Below are 18,564 nucleotides of genomic sequence, written 5' to 3'. Positions count from 1 at the left end.
ACACGTACCTCTCCAACATCATAGATCCAAATACGGCCTTCTGAGTCCCCAACGGCAACTTCTTTGCCAGCTTGAGCCCAACGAACACGATTTAGGGCAGACGCCCCCTCAATGGCCACACTTGCTGTTGGAACCTGCCCAAGGGGTGACAACAGAAACAAAGAATCTCTGAATATGAATTTACGTATACAAATTGACAAGGATACATTTAACTGGACGAGTCACCGCTGCCTTCAGGTGCATGAAGTAACATACATCCCTTGTGCCGGGGTGAGAAGAATTTGTTGTTCTTAAATCATATGCTCCATTGAATGAAGGGATAGAGAGAAGAGACACATGAACAAAAACGGCAAAGAGGGAGAGTCTTCTTCCACAGTCCATGTGGCATAAATATTTCTTTGGATTATACAGGGCGCACACACAAACAAGGCAGTTCAATGTGATACAGCTCCCTCAGGTCAGAATTTATGTTTCGATGGAGGGGGAGACGTCAAGATTTACCAAGATTAAGGATACAATCAAAGGCAGGAATGGGGTTACGGACTAAAAGTCACATTAGTGTGTGTCTTCAGGGGAAAATGTGTATTGATCCCTCAAAACCTCATCAGGGAGGCGATGCTCAGAACAAGAAGCAAGCAGGTGAAAAACTTCAAAATCTCAAATTCTCCTTTTTTCTTTTTCTTTTTTTCGCTTTTCCTCCTTCCCTTTTCTTCCTCCCAGTAATACCAAGGTGTGGGACATGCTCTGTAACCTTGGAAATGTCCTCAAGGTGACATCCTGATAGAAGGTAGCCTCACATCTCTTTTAATGAACACCTGAAATCTGACAGCATTGATAACAGCAATAATAATCATTATCAAAGTGAACTAGAAGTGCTGGAATGGAACCTGCAGCACCTGTCACAAGAATAGTCATATCTGGAAAAAGAATTTTAGTAGGTTTACCCTTCTTTCATCATCAGTTGTGTAAATTCTTGTATTTAAGGTTGGAAGTTTCCAACTGATAGAAAGATCAGATCTCCGAGTCTTCTACAAGAATGCTGAATGGGAAATGACAACAGGCCATTAAAGAAGAAAAGGGTAAATGTTAAAACAAAAAGAAAAAATATATAGTGAAAAGATGGCCACCAACATCATCTCACGCCACTGTTTTAAAAACCTGGGTCTAATAAACACATCCTGTTTGGATAGAAAGAGGACATGTACTGTGCCTTAGCTCCCCGGCATTCTGTTATTCATGGAATTGAAGACATCTGTTTACATGAGATTATTGACCCAATACGTATCTTTAAAATAGCAATAAAAAGTCCATCACATGTAAGAATCTATGTTTAAACTTAATCTTGAAATCAATAAAAATTCTTTTACCTGCTTAAATCACTGTATGTCAGTTGTGAGCAACAATGTAGAGCGATGGTCCCCAGCTCATTTATTTTTTTTAAATACACAATTTCTACAGTAAAGGTACCTGCTGTGCAGTGCTGGAACCTGAATTTTTAACCAAAACTTTCCAACGGCCAAAACGATGTGAATTTAGATGGGCTGCAATTCTGTCAGTACACTTTATTATTAGTGTGCTACACAGAAAACAAATCTGAGGTTCAGTGATAGGAGTTTTCAGAGCTAATTTTTAACTCCATAATTTAGAGAGATCACACACGATCATACTTACCTAGTCAACATCAGATCTTATGTATGAACAATCTCAAAAACTGAATAAAAAGTAATCGTAATATAAATATGGTAATCACTCAAGAGAGATTTTTTGACACATTTTAAATTATGCCTAGAACATTTTAGTTTTGTTTATTTGCAATTAAGTAATGCAGCAACCTGTAACAATGACTATTTTAACCATTTTAAAATATCTTCTTTTCACAGATCTTATAAAATGGTTAAAAAAAAAAAGACTACCACAGCTTATAACATGTGCTAAAAGAATTATCAAATGCATGAATGGAATAACAAAAATATACTTTAACTTTGTAATGACCTTAAAAGTGGGTGAATCTACAGTGAAAATGATCTATATATTATGTCTTTATTACTCAGTTTCACAAACATTTTCATACTTAAAAACTCAGTCATTTTAATTGCAAAGACAGGATACATACACTTAAATTTACTACATTGTGGAGAGGTCAGTGAAGCAGATGAATATGAACTAACCTTACATAGGAGCAGTTGGAATAACTTGGTTTAAAAGCACAGTATTCTGAAAACTACAGAGCAACACTGGGATTTCAGGGGTTTTGTTTGTTTGTTTGTTTTAACTAATTCCAAATCGGACAAATATTTGAAAAATCTTGTTCAATTTGATTGAAGACAAAAATGATTTGAGGGTTTTAAAAAGTGTTTGCTTCACTACTGGCTTTGAATTGGACTCACTATAACTATTATTACTGTGAAAGCAAAATTATGTTCACCGCAAAACTAAATGATCTGCATGCCAAGTACTGATTTTTAAAAAATGCTAAGCTATAAAACACTTATGTGGTTATCTCTTGATACTCAGAGAGAGAAGGGGAGAAAATCACATTTGGCAATGCTGAGATATTGATTTCATTTTACCTAAAAGCAGATTAAAAAGCAAAACTAAACACAAAGAGGTTCAGAGGAATTCCTAAGGACTTGGAAGAACGCTCCCTCCATTGCATTGACTATTACCTGAGAGTCACTTCTAAATCTGATTTCTGACTGGGGAGGGGAGTAGGTCTCCTAAATCAATCTGGAAAATATGTGTTTTTTGGTTAAGTGAGTGAGTTTATTCTAGCAGATAGAAACAATATGATTTTAATCAACAGTGATGAAAGACTTTGGGAAGCCATTCCACTGTACAGTAATAACACCTCTCTATTAAAAGTAATAATGTTATAAACATTTCAACATCTGAAATGATGGGCACTGCGTATTCCTGTCTTTTGATGATTTCCAAGGATGCTTCATTACATAACTCTTCTCATAGAGTTCTGGTAGCCAAAAGGGAAAATGGACTTAAATGAAAAGTTTTTTTTTTTTTTTAAAGACAGCTATTTGGCAGTGGTTTGGAGTGTATATAATCTAACAAGATACAATGACTCAATAACAACACCTGAAGGATATTTTCCTGCCCCCCGCCCCACAAAAAAATACAAGGGGAGCCCTCTCCTCCTCATATCCTCCAGCTGTAGGCTTCCTAATTAAAAAGGCTGAGCTGCTTCCTGCTCAGAACACTTCAAAAGACCTCTCTCTTGTTCTCCACTTGACATGTAGTTTTCAGCACTTGTTTTTCTTACCTGTCTATTCTTATTGATGGAGAGCCGCCCCGAATCACAGACCAGGGGACAATGACAAGACCATTTTATTGTCTTAAACTGAAGGACACTGAGTATTCATGTTTTTTAAAAAAGCCAACCAAAACCTCTCCTAGTTGAATTAGCACCTCAATAACTCTGAGAAGTGGAAAAAAGGAAAAATGCACATGGCATAATTTTTAAAACATTAATATATAGAGAGCATAATTTTAAAAATAATATTTTCTTATTGTTAATTGCTTTTCGGGAAAAACTTGGCTATTTTTCACTTGTCAAGTACTCTCAATTTGACCTGTGAAAATCTCATTTAAAAAATTACTGAGTTTAACATACAGGTTCAGAATTAGAAACTATTGTAAAAGTCCTGCCTGTGAGTTCAGCATCTCAGACAAGGATTATTTATTTTGTAAAATTCAAACGGAGGATAGATCTAAACATAAACGGTCAACAAGAATTCACCTCTTATGGATTTAAAACAGAAATCGTGCAAAGAGCAGACACTGACAAATAGCCCTTTTTTTAAAAGCTCAATCTCAAGTCACCATCCACCAAAGCTTACTTTTCCAAGTGTTTGCCAACAGAGTCATTTCAACATCGCTCTGAAATATGCCTGTGTCCTTTCCTTTCCCGCAGTGAAAGGCGTGAACACGTATGGTTTTGCTCTTTGCAAAGAAGCATCGTCAATTGTCCAAGACTCTGCCACGGTTTAAGGATGAAGTGAGATTAAATGATTTTTGGCCAGCGCATCTGCCAATTCCCTGCAGAGTACTGGAGAATGGGGGGTCGGCAGCTCAGCTGCCATTGGAGGGTCTGTCCAAAAAAGGCCGAGGTTCGGAGAGAGGGGGAGACGGAGAGAGGCCGACTGCGCCCCCCTCCCCAGCCCGCCCGGCCCAGCCCGGCGCCTGCGCCGCCGCTCACCTCGGTGTCATTGTTGAGGTTCCAGAGGTCCAAGCGTCCCATCCCGTCCACGCAGGCAAAGAGCGCAGGATGCACGGGGGACCACATGACATCGTACACATAGTCTGCATTGTCTTCAAAGGAGTAGAGCGGCTTGTTGTGCTGTAAAGCGGAGAGACCGTGAAGACTTTGTGGCGCTGGTGCTGCCTCGGGCTGTCTAGCGAGCCTAATTAAAAACTTTGCACATTCACAAAGTGTCATAAAACTTCCCGAGATGAAAGTCCTCGAGAAGGTGAACCGAGCTTTAATGTTACTAGACCTGTCCACTAGCATAAATAAATGGGGGGGCGGGCGGGGAGGGACTCTTAAGGGGCTGGGGGCTGGGACGGACCGGTGGAGGCGGTTTCAGACATAGTTGTGCGAGACATTCCAGACAGGTGGATGGGGCTGCCCATTAGCTCGGAATCCTCGCTAGGCCAGTCGCTCGGGGCCCGAACCCCAGCGTGCTCTGCCTGCCGGGCTCAGACCTGTGGGGAAGGCTCTGGAAACTCCGGCAGTCCAAGCAGGCGACCCAAAGCCCTTTTGCATCGAAGGCAACGCCTGCCACCTTGTGGTCGCTGTGTGTAGCTGCAACTCTGCTTCCAATCCGCTCCTCAGCCAAATTTACACCATTAAACGGTTACTTTGCGGCGGGAATGGAGACACATTTTAAAGGGATTTGTAGTTCTTTGGTGAGGTGAAAAATCTCCTGTTCCTGGGACTCTGACCTCTCGATCTAGGGTCACTTCATCCAAATCAGGTGCACTGGTGGGGCTCAGTGCACTGCCCCTGAACCTTCATAGGAGGTGAACCACATTTTCTGGATTACCCAGTATTTCTAAAAGCCCTGAAACTGATGTGTGTGTTTGCAGAGGGGGCTGGGGGGAGATGCATTAGCACACCCCCACTGCATACAAATGCTTCCACTCTGGAGGGATACAATAAATTAAAATGGCACTCTTGATTTCCAATGAATATTGTCACATCAAAATAGCACAGAAGTCAGAGGCAAGTTTGAAAGTACACCAGAAATAAAACGTAATTGGACTTCATGAATTATTCATTCCATCTGGCTTGTCTTATTCTAATTTCTGCATAATGGCTTTACTAATCCCTGATCAATTAATGTAAAATGAAATTTAAATGATAATGAAAGCCCTAGAGATAAAAGAAATTAAGTATTCTTATATCCTCTGACAGAAATCTAAACAATGGGAGTTTTTTCCCCAATGTCTTCTTGATCCAGTCAGCTGTCTGTACTTTCTTCATGGGTTCAACTGAATGCCTGTACAGGCCAGAGTAATAAGATCAAAAAATGATAACATACAATTTGAACAATCAAAATCCTTTCTGCAGAAAATGTTCAAAGAAAGTATCTGTGGGGAATCAGGCCCAAATATTGGAGCAAACTCCCAAGATGTGCTGTGAGCGAAAGTAAAATGCACAAAATGCATGTGCTGAAATCGGGGTGAGAAAAATCAGTGAGAAGACAATAAAGCTCCCAAAGCCTAAACCTAATGCAAAAAATTTGTTAAGCTAGTGACTCTAAGTGATTTCTCTTTCCATGAATTACTTTGGTTTGGCATTGCTTAGACCTTAACACAACTGTAAGACTATTAAAGCAACAGAAGATTTTAAATGGAGCATTGCCTGCATGGGGTGGGTGGTGTATATGGTCTTATTTTTAATTTAGGAAGTACTAATGGGAGAGTATTTTGAAAAAGAACATGTGAGATTGAGATCTCAAAAAGAATTAAGTGGACATTAGCCTTATAGTTTTGTATTTTAATATTCTATAACTCTTTTGTGCCAAAGTGTTTATTCCACACCATGTTTATACTGTTATTTGGAACTAAAATTATTTGTCTATTTGCTATTTGTGTAGCTTTTTCTTCCTCTCTCTGCTTGAGTTGATATTATTTGATATGTTAATTCTCTCCAATTATCCTGTTAATCTCTAGTGCTGTTTCTTTCTTTTTTCTTTTGATGGTGGCTTCTCTAAGAAATGTAGTATATCCTGGAGATTTTAAACATCTGGAAATAACCGCTTAGTTCATGCTACCCAAACCCAATTTTCTCATGTTTAATAGTATTGAAATGCTGTTATTCAAGGTTTTCTTCAGCTTCCCACCTCCCGGGCTGAATCTTCCATTACACAAGACACTGTGCCAGTAATTCTAAACTCCAGAGTGTGCACGTTTAGGGAAAGGGAGAAGGATTTATATTTTCAAAGGCTTTGTTTTAACCTTGATAAATTCACAGGATGGAGAAGTCTTGGTCAGGACTGCAGTATCAATTAGGATGCCCAGGGGACCCAACTATGGGCCACTAGTTTAGAATGGTCCACACTATAATGTGTAGACTAATTGCCACTCTTACAGTAGTAAGTAGTGCTATTCTGAATATTAATTGTAGTTTTTTTTAAATGAAGGCACTTTCCATTCTATCTGATTTGGGGATCAAACAGTAATCTGAAACTCTCCTTTAAAAATTTGTCCCAATGCTTAACATATTTCATAATAAACGTATGAAGAAATTAACATTTCCAGAAAATACATCAAAAGCAGTAGGGTCTAAAAATTCTGTTTTTGAATTTTGAAATATACATATTTGTATCTGCAAAGTTGTTACATGCTGCTCTTACATGATCACCAATTTCGGAACATTACAAGTTTTGAAAAGGTGGAGAGTGTAGGCCAAATTTGGCCAGTGATTTTTTTAGGCGGATCCTCTAATATCATTGATACATACTGAAGCTACAGAAGCCTGATGATTGTATTTACTCTGCAAAATACTCAAGGCCATTTAGTAAATTAAATGTTATTCTACCCTGCGTTACTATAGAAAGCGTTTTTCAAAACAATCAAATTTCATTAGGCAAAAAACAAAGCAAAACAAAACAGAAAAAACCTTTACTTGTGTGCTCTCTTTTCTGATGCCTTATTTTCATCAGTGACCTGTTTAAAAAAAAAAAAAAAGGAAAACTGCCTTATAGCTCAGCCTATGACACATGTGACACATGCCAGTGAAATAACGCTGCAACACCCTGTGTTTTAGACAAGTTTTCAGGGCAGTGCCAAAAATGCTAAAGACATACCCAGACGTAGATCAGTGTGATTTTAATGCCTGGACTCTCAGAGCAGAGAGGCAGGCTACCAGTCAGTCACCTCCCAGACAGACCTGAAGGGCAGGGAAAGGCAAATTGTTGGGTGTTTGCGTGTGCCTGACTCTATACACACATTGTCTAATTTAATCCGCATAAAATCTCTGTAAGGTAGACGGTATTTACACAGGAAAGAAAATTACAGTTCAGGAAAGTCAGTAACTTTCCCAAGGCCACGGAAGTTGTACGTGGTGGTGCTGGATTTGGTTCTCTGGTTATTCTTTTTCTTTTTATCTTTTTTCTTTCTTTTTTTTTTCTTGGTCTTTTCAGGGCCACACCCGCTTCACAGGGATTGAATCGGAACTGTAGCTGCCAGCCAATGCCACAGCCACAGCAACGCAGGATCCAAGCCAAGTCTGCAGCCTACACCACAGCTCACAGCAATGCTGGACCTTTAACCCACTGAGCGAGGCCAGGGATGGAACTTGAGTCAGGTTCATTACCACTGAGCCACCATGGGGGACTCAGGTTCTCTGGTTTTTCCAGCTGTTAAGCACATACTCTATTTCCTGGAACTGCGCGGTCCTCACTGAAACACAGGGAAGGGCTTCAGTCTTTACAGAAAGAGCAGGGGATCTGTTACCTTTCTTCACTGTTCCATTCGATTCAACCAATACTTAGTAAGTACACACTGCGTCACTGGCAGAAGGAGTGAAAAAAGATCACAGTTGCAATTTTTCATATCCCGAATCGGTTATCAATCATCCTGAAGATGCTACCCGTACAATTTCAGGCACCCTTAGCACCTTGTGACACTACCAGAAATCTTCCCTGAAAACTGGCAAACAGGACGGGAATGGCCCTTTAGCCAGCAGAGATTAAAGCAGGCCATGCATTAGAGAGTGATTAAAATGACACTAAAAGGCAAAGGGCCAGGTTCAAGTTCACTGAATTCTATACAACTTTGGGGGAGGGACTAAAATTATATTATCTGATAGGTAGGGATAACACAGAGAAAATGTAACAGGAGAGGAAGCAGGAGAAAGTGGAAAAGCTACAGACCTTGGGGAATTTAACTTAATAACCTTGGATCTTAGATTTTTTTTCATCTGTAAGACAGAAAGCTGGAGCAATTGACCTTAAGAGTTCCCAATGGCTTTGTGATTCTAAGACCCTGTTCTGCAGTAAGGGCTAAATGCAATAAAGCATGCTGGAAGTTTTAACAAAGAGTTAATCAAAACTAAGTATTATAATTAAAGCCGTCTTCGTTGATGTTCTGTAGAATTCATATCGTAGTGATTTTTTTTAAACCTTGTATTTCATCAAAATACACAAATAAAAATGTACCAAGGCAGACTTAACTGAAAAAAATTGAAATTATAAAACTAATAATAGGCCCATTTGACCAACTGGAGAAGGAATAAAGAATATTAAGTTTACACAAGGGAGGCAGGTAGTGAACTCGCTCCAAAAATGAACTGTTACAACACCCATCAACGTTTTACAATAAAGTCTTGATCTCTAGCTTGAGCTTTGATTTTGTAAGTATACTTCTGACAATGAATAGAGCTACATATTTTTCCAATCAGTTAACTGTAAAATGATTTAATGAGAGATGAGTTTGTATTTCTGATGTTAGAAATGTACCTAAGTCATATCTAGGGAATAGGTTTATTTCCCTCTATAGGATTTATTTCCCTCTTATCAGGCAGCTTCTAGGCATCCTAATGGGCTTTAGGTTTTTGAAGGTTGGTAAGTAGGAAGATTTGTGTTAAAATGCCTACTAATACCTCCCAACACTGTGGTTCCTGAGGTTGCATTTGCCTGTGAATGATTAGCTTTCAAAGCCAACTTAGTAGAAATGTCTCCCCAAACTGTGAGCCTTTCTTGGCAGGTGAGGTGAAGGGGAGCAGGGGGTATTATATGGGAAAGTGGGGTGAGGGTAGACAACTAATAGTAGACTTCCTATCTTTTTACTCTGAAGTAAGTGGAAACAATTGGAATCTGACCTTGAAAACTATGTCCTGTTGAGGAAAAAAATGACCAAAATACTAAACAATGAGTAAAAAGAAAATGTCCTTCAATAATTGTCATGTGGGTTCCTGTGAATTAAAGAAAATAGCCAGCCAGTTCTTCCAGGAAGCATTAAAATGAAAGACTACAATATCACTTTCTAAAAAACCACCAAAGGACCCCAAAACTTCAAGCTTACACAAAAATGGATGTCTCCACCATAAAAAGAAAGTGCTTAAATAAACAAATAAACCCCAACTCACCAACCAAACCAAACCAAAAAATCAAGAGGTGTTGCAAATTTGGTACTGTTGGCTGGAACATTATCTACAACTTAATTTAGGGTCCTTCTAAAGCACAAAGTATCCCGTATTTAATTTCTGTGGCAAATATTAAAACAATACTCACTGTACCCAGATAATATCTTCACCTCTTCCAACATGGTCAGAAATTTAAAATGAGGCAGAAACACTTTGGGCGAGCTTTTCTCAGCAGAACGTGTACAGTGGGGCTGTTCATTGTTCGTGTGCATTAACCAAAAATACATTTCAGGACTTTAACTTGAATTAGTTAATTTAAAATAATTAGAACAAAGTTTATAGAAATCCAGGAATTTAGCATTTGCCTCTCTGCGAACATAGAAGTTTTGCTAAATAAGCACTGGAGCCACATAAAAGGTGCTCTTTGTTGTATTACCTTCCTCTATTGCTTATTTGCATGGAAGAATCCTTCTAATCCAGGAGGCGCCACCAATAAAGAGGATAATTATCCATATAAAAGAATGTATACATATTCACAGGTTTTGACTAGTATTTGAGTGTTTAATGCCACAGAAAAAGCTACAAGCTTTGCCTAGTCACAAAAGGAGTATTTCCCACACTGGCATGATTTTTATGAATATTAGGTCCACCTAAAGATTCTTGAAAATGGGCATTTTAGTGAAACAAATCTGTACAGAATCCTTGTGGAAACGCTCAACAAGCAGGCCGGCTCTTGTGAGTTGAATTGAACTGTCAGCCTTCACCTCAGCTGCCGGGGTTCTTGTGGTAAGGTCTGGCTCCTGGCTTATTTGAGTGGAGGCAAGGCAGAGAGGGTCCCTGTGCGGTGGGCTTCCTGGTACCGACAGGTGGCCCTTCTCTGAAGTGACAGTCTCTCTCTGCCAGACTCGGTGGCTATAGGAGGAGGTGGGCGAGTTCACCCCTTTTGGTTACGGCAGCCCAGTTCTATTTCTACCACGGCCGAGTGGTTTCCTATCCAACATGATGTTAGAGAAAGAAACACGCAGTATGAGATACTGGTCAGGCTGATGAGAGGCTGTGTGAGGAGGCAGGAGGGAAAGGATGGCGACTTGTGTTAAGGATTCATGGGTAGAGAGAGATGATGATGGGCAGGACCTAGAAGCAGGTAGAAGCATGGTTGGAGCCGTGCAGGACGAGCAAGCATAAATGTATTTGCAAGCATAAGCAGTTTTGTTTATTCATTTGTTACTTATTTAGTGTTAAACTGCACAACTGCATTTTACTAGTGGGTGGTTAAGTGGCAGAACATTTTCACTCTAGTCCTTAAACTGTCCATCTCCTAGTCTGGCTTATAAACTGTCTCCCCATTGTAAGTAAATTTAAATATATATTTGTACATGTGCTTATAAAAATATAAATATATATGATGATATATACACTTATAAATATAACTCCTAAAGATTTCAAAATGTAAAATTATAAATCTACATCCATAGATTACATTTTAATTCTCTCTCCATACTTAGGTCTAAATTCCCCAGGTAAATATTTGCCAGTTCTCAGAACTAATCTGACATTGGTGGTCTCACACATTTAGTTCAAAAAAAAAGAGAGAGAGATACATTTCATCTCTTTTCGTTTGTCTGCTTTTTTGTTTTTGCCACAACCTTGGCATGTGGAAGTTCCCAGGCCAAGGATCAAATGGCACCTGCACCACAACTGCAACCTGCACCACAGCTGCAGCAACTCCAGATTCTTAACCCCCTGTGCCGCATGGGAACTTCCAAATTTCCTTTCTTTTCAAGAAGCCATATCCCTAAATACCCAGACTTGTCCCATCAAACAGGTTAAAAATGTAATGGTAACATTATCTAAGTAATTAAATTGTCCAATTTACCTACTCAACAATTGAATCTAGGCCACAGACATTTAATTGTCATAAATGTGTCATACATACATACGAAGAGCACATTTGCAGAGTCCAGGCAAGTTTTTTGTGGGTCTGCACCACTGCATCTCCTGGCATTAAATGCAGGTTAATCTTTTGTATTATATCTGAGAGTAGGAGAGCTGACAGTTGTGTTTATTTTAATGTGGTGAGAATGGACACAGAGGATCCTTCATAGCAGAAGTTCAAAACATAGAATACATTTGATATGTTTCCTGCTTTGTAACAGATTTGCTTAATTTTTTTTTTTTTTTAGGGCCACACCTGCAGCATATGGAAGTTCTCTGGATAGGGGTCAAATCAGAGCTGCAGCTTCTGGCCTACACCACAACTCATGGCAATACTGGATCCTTAACCCACTGAGTGAGGCCAAGGATCAAACCCACATCCTCGTGGGTACTAGTCGGGTTCTTAACCTGCAGGACCACAACGGGAATTCCTTGCTTACTTTATTTTGTTTAGCCTAAGCCAAACTGAGATTAATTTGTATTAAAAATGGAAACATTAGCTAAGTGTGATGTGAGGTGATTGAGGATGCTGGAAATGGGTATGAGAAAATAGCCTTGCATTGATTATGAACTCTAAACAATTTGCAAGGTCCAGAGGTCACTCAAGGCTGCCCAAGATGGACCTACATTGGTTTAGTTCAAACACAGCTACTTTTTGGGCTAGAAGTGAGTTTTAATTTACCTTCTAACATCAGACATAAAATGCAGGTTAAATCAGGAGGTGGGGGTGGAGGAATCTCTGAATCTCTTAATTAGGTAGATAGTTGTGTCTGTTAGTTATTCTTCTCATTCTCTCCTCAAACATTAATGCCTAGAAGGAAAAGGCTAGGGAAAGCAACTTGCACAGCATATCACTAAAATGAAAAGGCAAACACTTCTGCTCTGGTTAAAAGAGAAAAAGAGGATTCATGAAGGCCCTTCTCCCACAAGGATAAAGCCCACTCAGCTGGGAGCATTTTAATTCTCCAAAGTGTTTGTGCTTCCATGGATTATTCACACATGCCTATATAAATATTTAACAGCTATAGGTATGTGTTGGTGGGTGAATGTTTGGGGGGGTTCTGGTTGGGGCAGCAGTAAAAAGACAGGAAGTATGAACACAAGCTAAGTCTGGCTGTGACTTGATGATTACATTCTTGTGGTTTCTTTCAAAGTATTCTCCATGGGTGAGCTTAAAAAAGGAACTCCCTCCTTCGCCCCCCAAAGAGAGAAGAAAAGAATTTGATGACTGGCCCAGGTAGCTTTATTGAAAGATAATTTTAATGCTTGCTACCTTATGTTAGAAAGGGAAGGGAAGGGGGAGTGAAAATGAGGATAGAGGAATAAAAATTAAGTCAGACACCACCTGAATGTCATGTTTACTACACTGGCAGCCAACAGGGCTTTGGGGTTGTGGAAAAAAAATGTATTCTGTCATCTGCTAAGTTTTAATGGCAGTAAATTATTAATTTCAATAGTCTTCTTGCCTGTGCTAAGGTGTCGTGCTTAGATCCTGTAATAGCTAAACCTTTAACTTTTGAGTTCTATTGGGATTTTCTTCTTCTGATATATTAAGCATTTAACAAAATGCTAGCAAAGGTAGATATGCTTAGGGCCCTTTGTTAGAATTATGTCATTTTTAGGCGTTTCCGTCAGAGTTTAAAAAATCTAACCTAAACAAAGTACATTGTTTCATTTAGAATATCCAAACCATTAATTCAGCAACAATGATTTATTAAGGCCCTACCATATGCCTTCTACTTTGGGAAATCAACAGAAATACACGATCTAACTGTTCCCAAGAATCTGAAATCCAGGCAGGAAAGTAATTGTGAAATAAAAAAAGAAAATTTGAAGAAAATTGGGGAGTTTATTTTCTCACTTTGTTCCAAAAGGGTTTATGTTGTCTTACAAGTTATGTTCACTGCAAAGTTAAGAGTAAAATACCACTGATGCAGGTAAAATAGACAGCTAATACTAGGATCCTGAGATAAGCTGATTATTACAATCTAGTACTAAAACAGCTTGAAATTTCCTGATAATGAAGACAAAAGGGAAAACACATATCACAAGGAGATACATAGATTTTACCATTTGAAGAAAGAAAGAATATAAATTCCTCCTCAAAGACACATTGTTGGGAAAAACTCAAGAAGGAATTTACTCCTGTCTGTGAATCCCTGGAAGAGAAACTAGCTTTCTGTCTTGTTTATACCAAAGAAAGAGAACAAGTATGAAGCCAGGTGCTAAATTCTGTGGTACAGATGTTAGGTGCCAGAGGAATTCGGAGACTGGGGGGATGATGTGTTGGTGGTTACCTTAGTCTGATGTGGTCAAGGAAGGTATTATCTAGGACAGGTGATGGGACCCGCCTTGAAAGATGCATAGACTTTGATAAATGGTTAAGGAAACCAGTTGAGGGGGAAGGGAGCAAAACATGTAAAGACTGGCTATGTACATCAGCATGGAATTCCCAGATGGAAGGTGGGAAGTGGGGACAGCCCTGCTGACTCTGAGGATTTGTCCTAAAGAATAATAATAGGAAATCATTTTGGTTTGAGTAGCATAGGGGTGAGGACATGTTATGAATGGTCTTGAGTACAGAATTAAGACTTTTTGATGCAATAAGCCACTAATTTATTAAACATGTACTGATAAATGTGCTGAGCATTGTGCTATGTGCTAAACGGGTTCAGAGATGCTTAACTTTCATGCAAGTGTTTTCATCTTTTCTAGTGTACAATATAAAAGAGGAAGCAGAGGAGGGAAGAAAGAGCTTATTTGTCCTTTAAACATGGTACATTTGAGTCTCTGGAGACGACATGAAGGTTAAGCTGGCAACTGGAATTTAGGGCTGGAACTGAAAAGGCAAGCTTGAGGTCCATGCCAAAGAATCATTTGCAAGAGGTGCTGAGGAAGAGACGGGGGTGCTGCAGAAATGAGTGGTAGATAGTATAAGATGAGTACTAAGAAGAAGCCATCACACTTAGCAATTAGGGGTTTACCAAAGGTCTTGGAGAGAGACGTGTCAAAAGACTAATAGGGTTGGTTGAACAGTGGTTGGGAAATATGGCAGTGGTTGGTCTGCACCAACGTCAGCTCTTCAAGTGGCTGGGGAAGCTCATCCAAATTTTAGGACATGTCTGCAATATTTTAAGCCAACCCTTCTAATCGCAAACCACCAGTCTCTAGAAGATCCTAATATTACTAGTGTTTGTGTCCAGGACTGCCTAATTTATTTCTCAAGACTACCCACTTGACATTTTGATATAACATCCTTGATATTTTGGAAAATTGCTTATGTAGCTTTATGTTCTCAAATGTGGCATTAAGCCTAGTAAATAGGAGGCAAACAAGATGCACTGAGAGTAGGTGCTGAAGCAGGCAGCATCTGGGTGCAGTCCCATTTCTGCCTGACACCTCTGAGCAGAGCCTTGAACTTTCCTCTGATGCTCTGGGCTTGTGATTCTTTCTTAGTCTCCCCAGGGCTGCACTTCTGTCTTTCCTGATGGATGTTGATTCAGCATCCTCCTTCAGTTCTCACCAATTCTAGCATGCTGCTTTGATTCTGAACCTTTCCCCTCAACCTGACCAAGGCATGGTTCCTACCCAGTCACAACAAAGGTATCAGCATGTTTGTACACCACAAGCAACAACCCAGAAACAGGAACTGTTCTCGTGGAGGAATGTGATTGGGAAAATAGTAATAAAAAATAGGCTTGGATACTTGTAAATCGATGAAGTTAGAACACATCCTACCATGCACAAAAATAAACTCAAAATGCCTCAAAGACTTAAACATACGAAACACCACAAAACTCTTAGAAGAGATCACAGGCAAAACACTCTCTATCATAAATCACAGCCATGATTTCCTAGATCAATCTCCCAAGACAAAAGAAATAAAAGCAAAGGTAAACAAATGGGACCTAATTAAACTTAGAAGCTTTGGCATAGCAAAGGAAACCATATACAAAATGAAAAGACAACCTATGGAATGGGAGAAAGTATTTGCAAATAATGTGAAAGACAAGGGTTTAACTTCCAAAACATACACTCATAAAACTCAAGACAAAAAAAAAAATCCAAAAAATGGGTAGAAGACCTAAATATATATTTCTTCAATGAAAAAATGCTCAACATCACTAATTATTAGAGAAATGCAAATCAAAACCAAAATTAAGTACCACCTAACACTGGTCAGAATGGCTATCATCAAAAAGTCTACAAATAACAAATAGTGGAGGGGATGTGGAAAAAAGGGAACCTTCCTACACGGTTGGTGGTACAGTGTAAATTCGTACAGCCACTATATGAGAAAGTATCAAAGTTCCTCATAAAACTAAGGATAGAGTTATCATATGATCTAGCACTCCCACCACTAGGCATATATTCAGACAAAACTACAATTCAAAAAGACAGTGCACCAGCATGTTCATAACAGGACTACTCACAATAGCCAAGACATGGAAACAACCTAAATGTCCATCAACAGATGAATGGATAAAGAAGATGTGAACACACACACACACATACACACACACAATGGAATAAAATTCAGCCATAAAGAAGAATGAAATAATGCCATTTGCAGCAACATGGATGCAACTAGAGATTATCATTCTAAGTGAAGTCAGAATGAGAAAGACAAAAACCCCATATGCTATCACTTCTATGTGGAATCTAAAATATGACACAAATGAACCTATCTATAAAACAGGAACAGACTCAAGAGACAGAGAGAACAAACTTGTTGTCACCAATGGGGAGGGATTTGGGGGAGAGATGGAGTGGAAGGCTGGGGTTTGCAGATGTGAGTTATAATACATGGAGAGGATAGTCAATAACATCCTACCATGTAGCACAGAGAACGATATTCAATGTCCTATAATAAAAACACAAACAACTCACAGATTTTGAAATCAAACTTAAGAGTTACCAAAGGTGAAACCATGGGGGAGGGGTGAAGATTAATTGGAAGGATGGGATTGACCCTACTGTATACAGAACAGATGAATAACAGAGACCTACTGTATAGCACAGGGAACTCTATTCAATGTTCTGTAATAACCTATATGGGAAAAAAGAATGGATATGTGTATATGTATAACTGATTCACTTTGTGTAAACCTGAAGCTAATACAACACTGTAAATCAACTAAAAAAAGTTAAAAAGAAAAAATATCCTATGATAAACCATAATGGAAAAGAATATTTTCAAAGAGAGTGTATAGGAGTTCCAGTTGTGGCACAGTAGATTAAGGATCCAGTGTTGCCACAGCTATGATACAGGTTGCAGCTGTGTTTTGGATTTGATCCCTGGCTTGGGAGCCTCCATATGTCACAGGTACAGCCGAAAAAGAAAAACAAACAAACAAACAAAAAAAAACTTAAGAATTAAAGCTTAAAAAAATCTTAAAGTGTATATATATATATATATCTGAATCACTTTGCTGTACAGCAGAAGTTAACACAACATTGTAAATCAACTACACTTTAATTTAAAAAATAGTCTTCTAGTGTAGGAGATCTAGCCAGGAACTTCCTGTGTACTATAGGAAAAAAGTATTGGGGATTAAATGTCTGACAATGTTTATCTCACTAAAAGCAAACAAAACTTATCCTTGGACTTAAAACATCAGTATATATCTAAGATTATCTTTAATACATAAATTTTGATTGGGGGGTGTGTGTGTGTGAGAGAGAGAGATAGAGGGAGATTGGGAGGCAGAAAGAGATTGATTCTTTGATTGTTTGATTGATTCAGAGGGAAATTAACATACTTTTCCATGGGATATTCTTATGTGTTTATTTGTCTGGAGAAGAGTGATGCCTGTGAGAGGATGTGTATTGACCATCAGGAAGCCTAAATCCAAATCAGCACCATATAGCAACAAGACATCCTGTACCAGTTAGTACATGTATTCTGAACATGGTGATAAACTGGTCTTTGGAATCAGCATTAACAAACTTTTCACCTTCACACTATTGCATCAACTGTTACTACAACTTTCCCTCAACACCCACAGGTCCTTCAGGCTTTTGCTGCCCCTGGGAGCCAGCCTTGGAAGGACTTGAGACCTTCAGGAGTGGTGCATGTAAAAGAACCTCAAAGGAAGCTCATTACTGTTAACTTTTTTGTCCAGAACCGAGGGTCAACTGTGATAATCAAAGACCCTTAGTTTTTGTCATGGCTGCATTGGACTGGTCCCCAAAGTCACAGGTTGAAGTTCTAACCCCAGGACCTCACAATGTACTTAAGGTTAAATGAGGTCATACAGGTGGGCTCTCATCCCATAGGACTGGTGTCCTTATAAGAAGAGGAGAAAGGGATACAGATACGCACAAAGGAAAAACTATGTGTAGCAGAAATTACCAATATTGCTAATCAACCATGCTTCTATAAAACTTAAAAAAAATAAAGATGCATAATGACATACAGGCAAACCTAGGAGATGTAGCATGTTCATTTCCAGACCACCTCAATAAATTGAGTATCACCATAGAGACAGTCACAGGAATTTTTAGTTTCCCATTAAATATAAAAGTCATGTTTATGCTATACTGTAGTCTATTAAGTGTGATATAGAATTGTCTAAAAAAAACTGTACATAACTTAAAAACACTTTATTGCTAAAAAATACTAATCATCACTTCAGCCTTGAATCGTAGTCCTTTTGCAATAGCAACATCAAAGATCACTCATCAGCAATCACCATAACAAATACGATAATAATGAAAAAGTTTAAGATATTGTGAGAATTACCAAAATGTGATACAGAGACCAGAAGTGAGAAAACACTGCTGAAAAATGGCACCAATAGACTTACTGGATGCGAGGTACCACAAACCTTTAATTTGGGGAAAAAAAAAAAAACAGTATCTGCAAAGTGCAGCAGGCAAAGTTCAGTAAGATGAGGCATGCTTGCATGTTTAAATTTATATACTTAAATCACATGAATATAGCACATTCCACTCAGCTGTACCTTTCACTTCTCTCAATAAAACTTAAATACTGCTGCCTTTTAGCGAAAACAAAACAAAAC

The 18,564-nt window shown here is 38.8% G+C and overlaps 1 protein-coding gene across 2 annotated transcripts in view; it reads right to left on the bottom strand.

Annotated features, from left to right (window-relative positions):
• The window catches only part of DYNC1I1 (dynein cytoplasmic 1 intermediate chain 1), a 353,847-nt gene that overhangs the window by 22,810 nt on the left and 312,473 nt on the right, over window positions 1-18,564 (bottom strand). For both annotated transcript variants that reach the window (XM_047752950.1, XM_047752951.1), the window contains 2 exons: window positions 4,211-4,351; window positions 9-134 (listed from right to left, as the gene is read on the bottom strand). In XM_047752950.1, the coding sequence (XP_047608906.1) occupies window positions 9-134; window positions 4,211-4,351 (267 nt within the window). The remainder of the gene's footprint in view (window positions 1-8; window positions 135-4,210; window positions 4,352-18,564) is intronic.

This window comes from Phacochoerus africanus, chromosome 11, assembly GCF_016906955.1.
Source record: "Phacochoerus africanus isolate WHEZ1 chromosome 11, ROS_Pafr_v1, whole genome shotgun sequence".
In the NCBI taxonomy this organism is placed as follows: Eukaryota; Metazoa; Chordata; class Mammalia; order Artiodactyla; family Suidae; genus Phacochoerus; species Phacochoerus africanus.
Note: the sequence above shows the minus strand (reverse complement) of the source record. Positions and strands in the feature narration are given on the sequence as shown.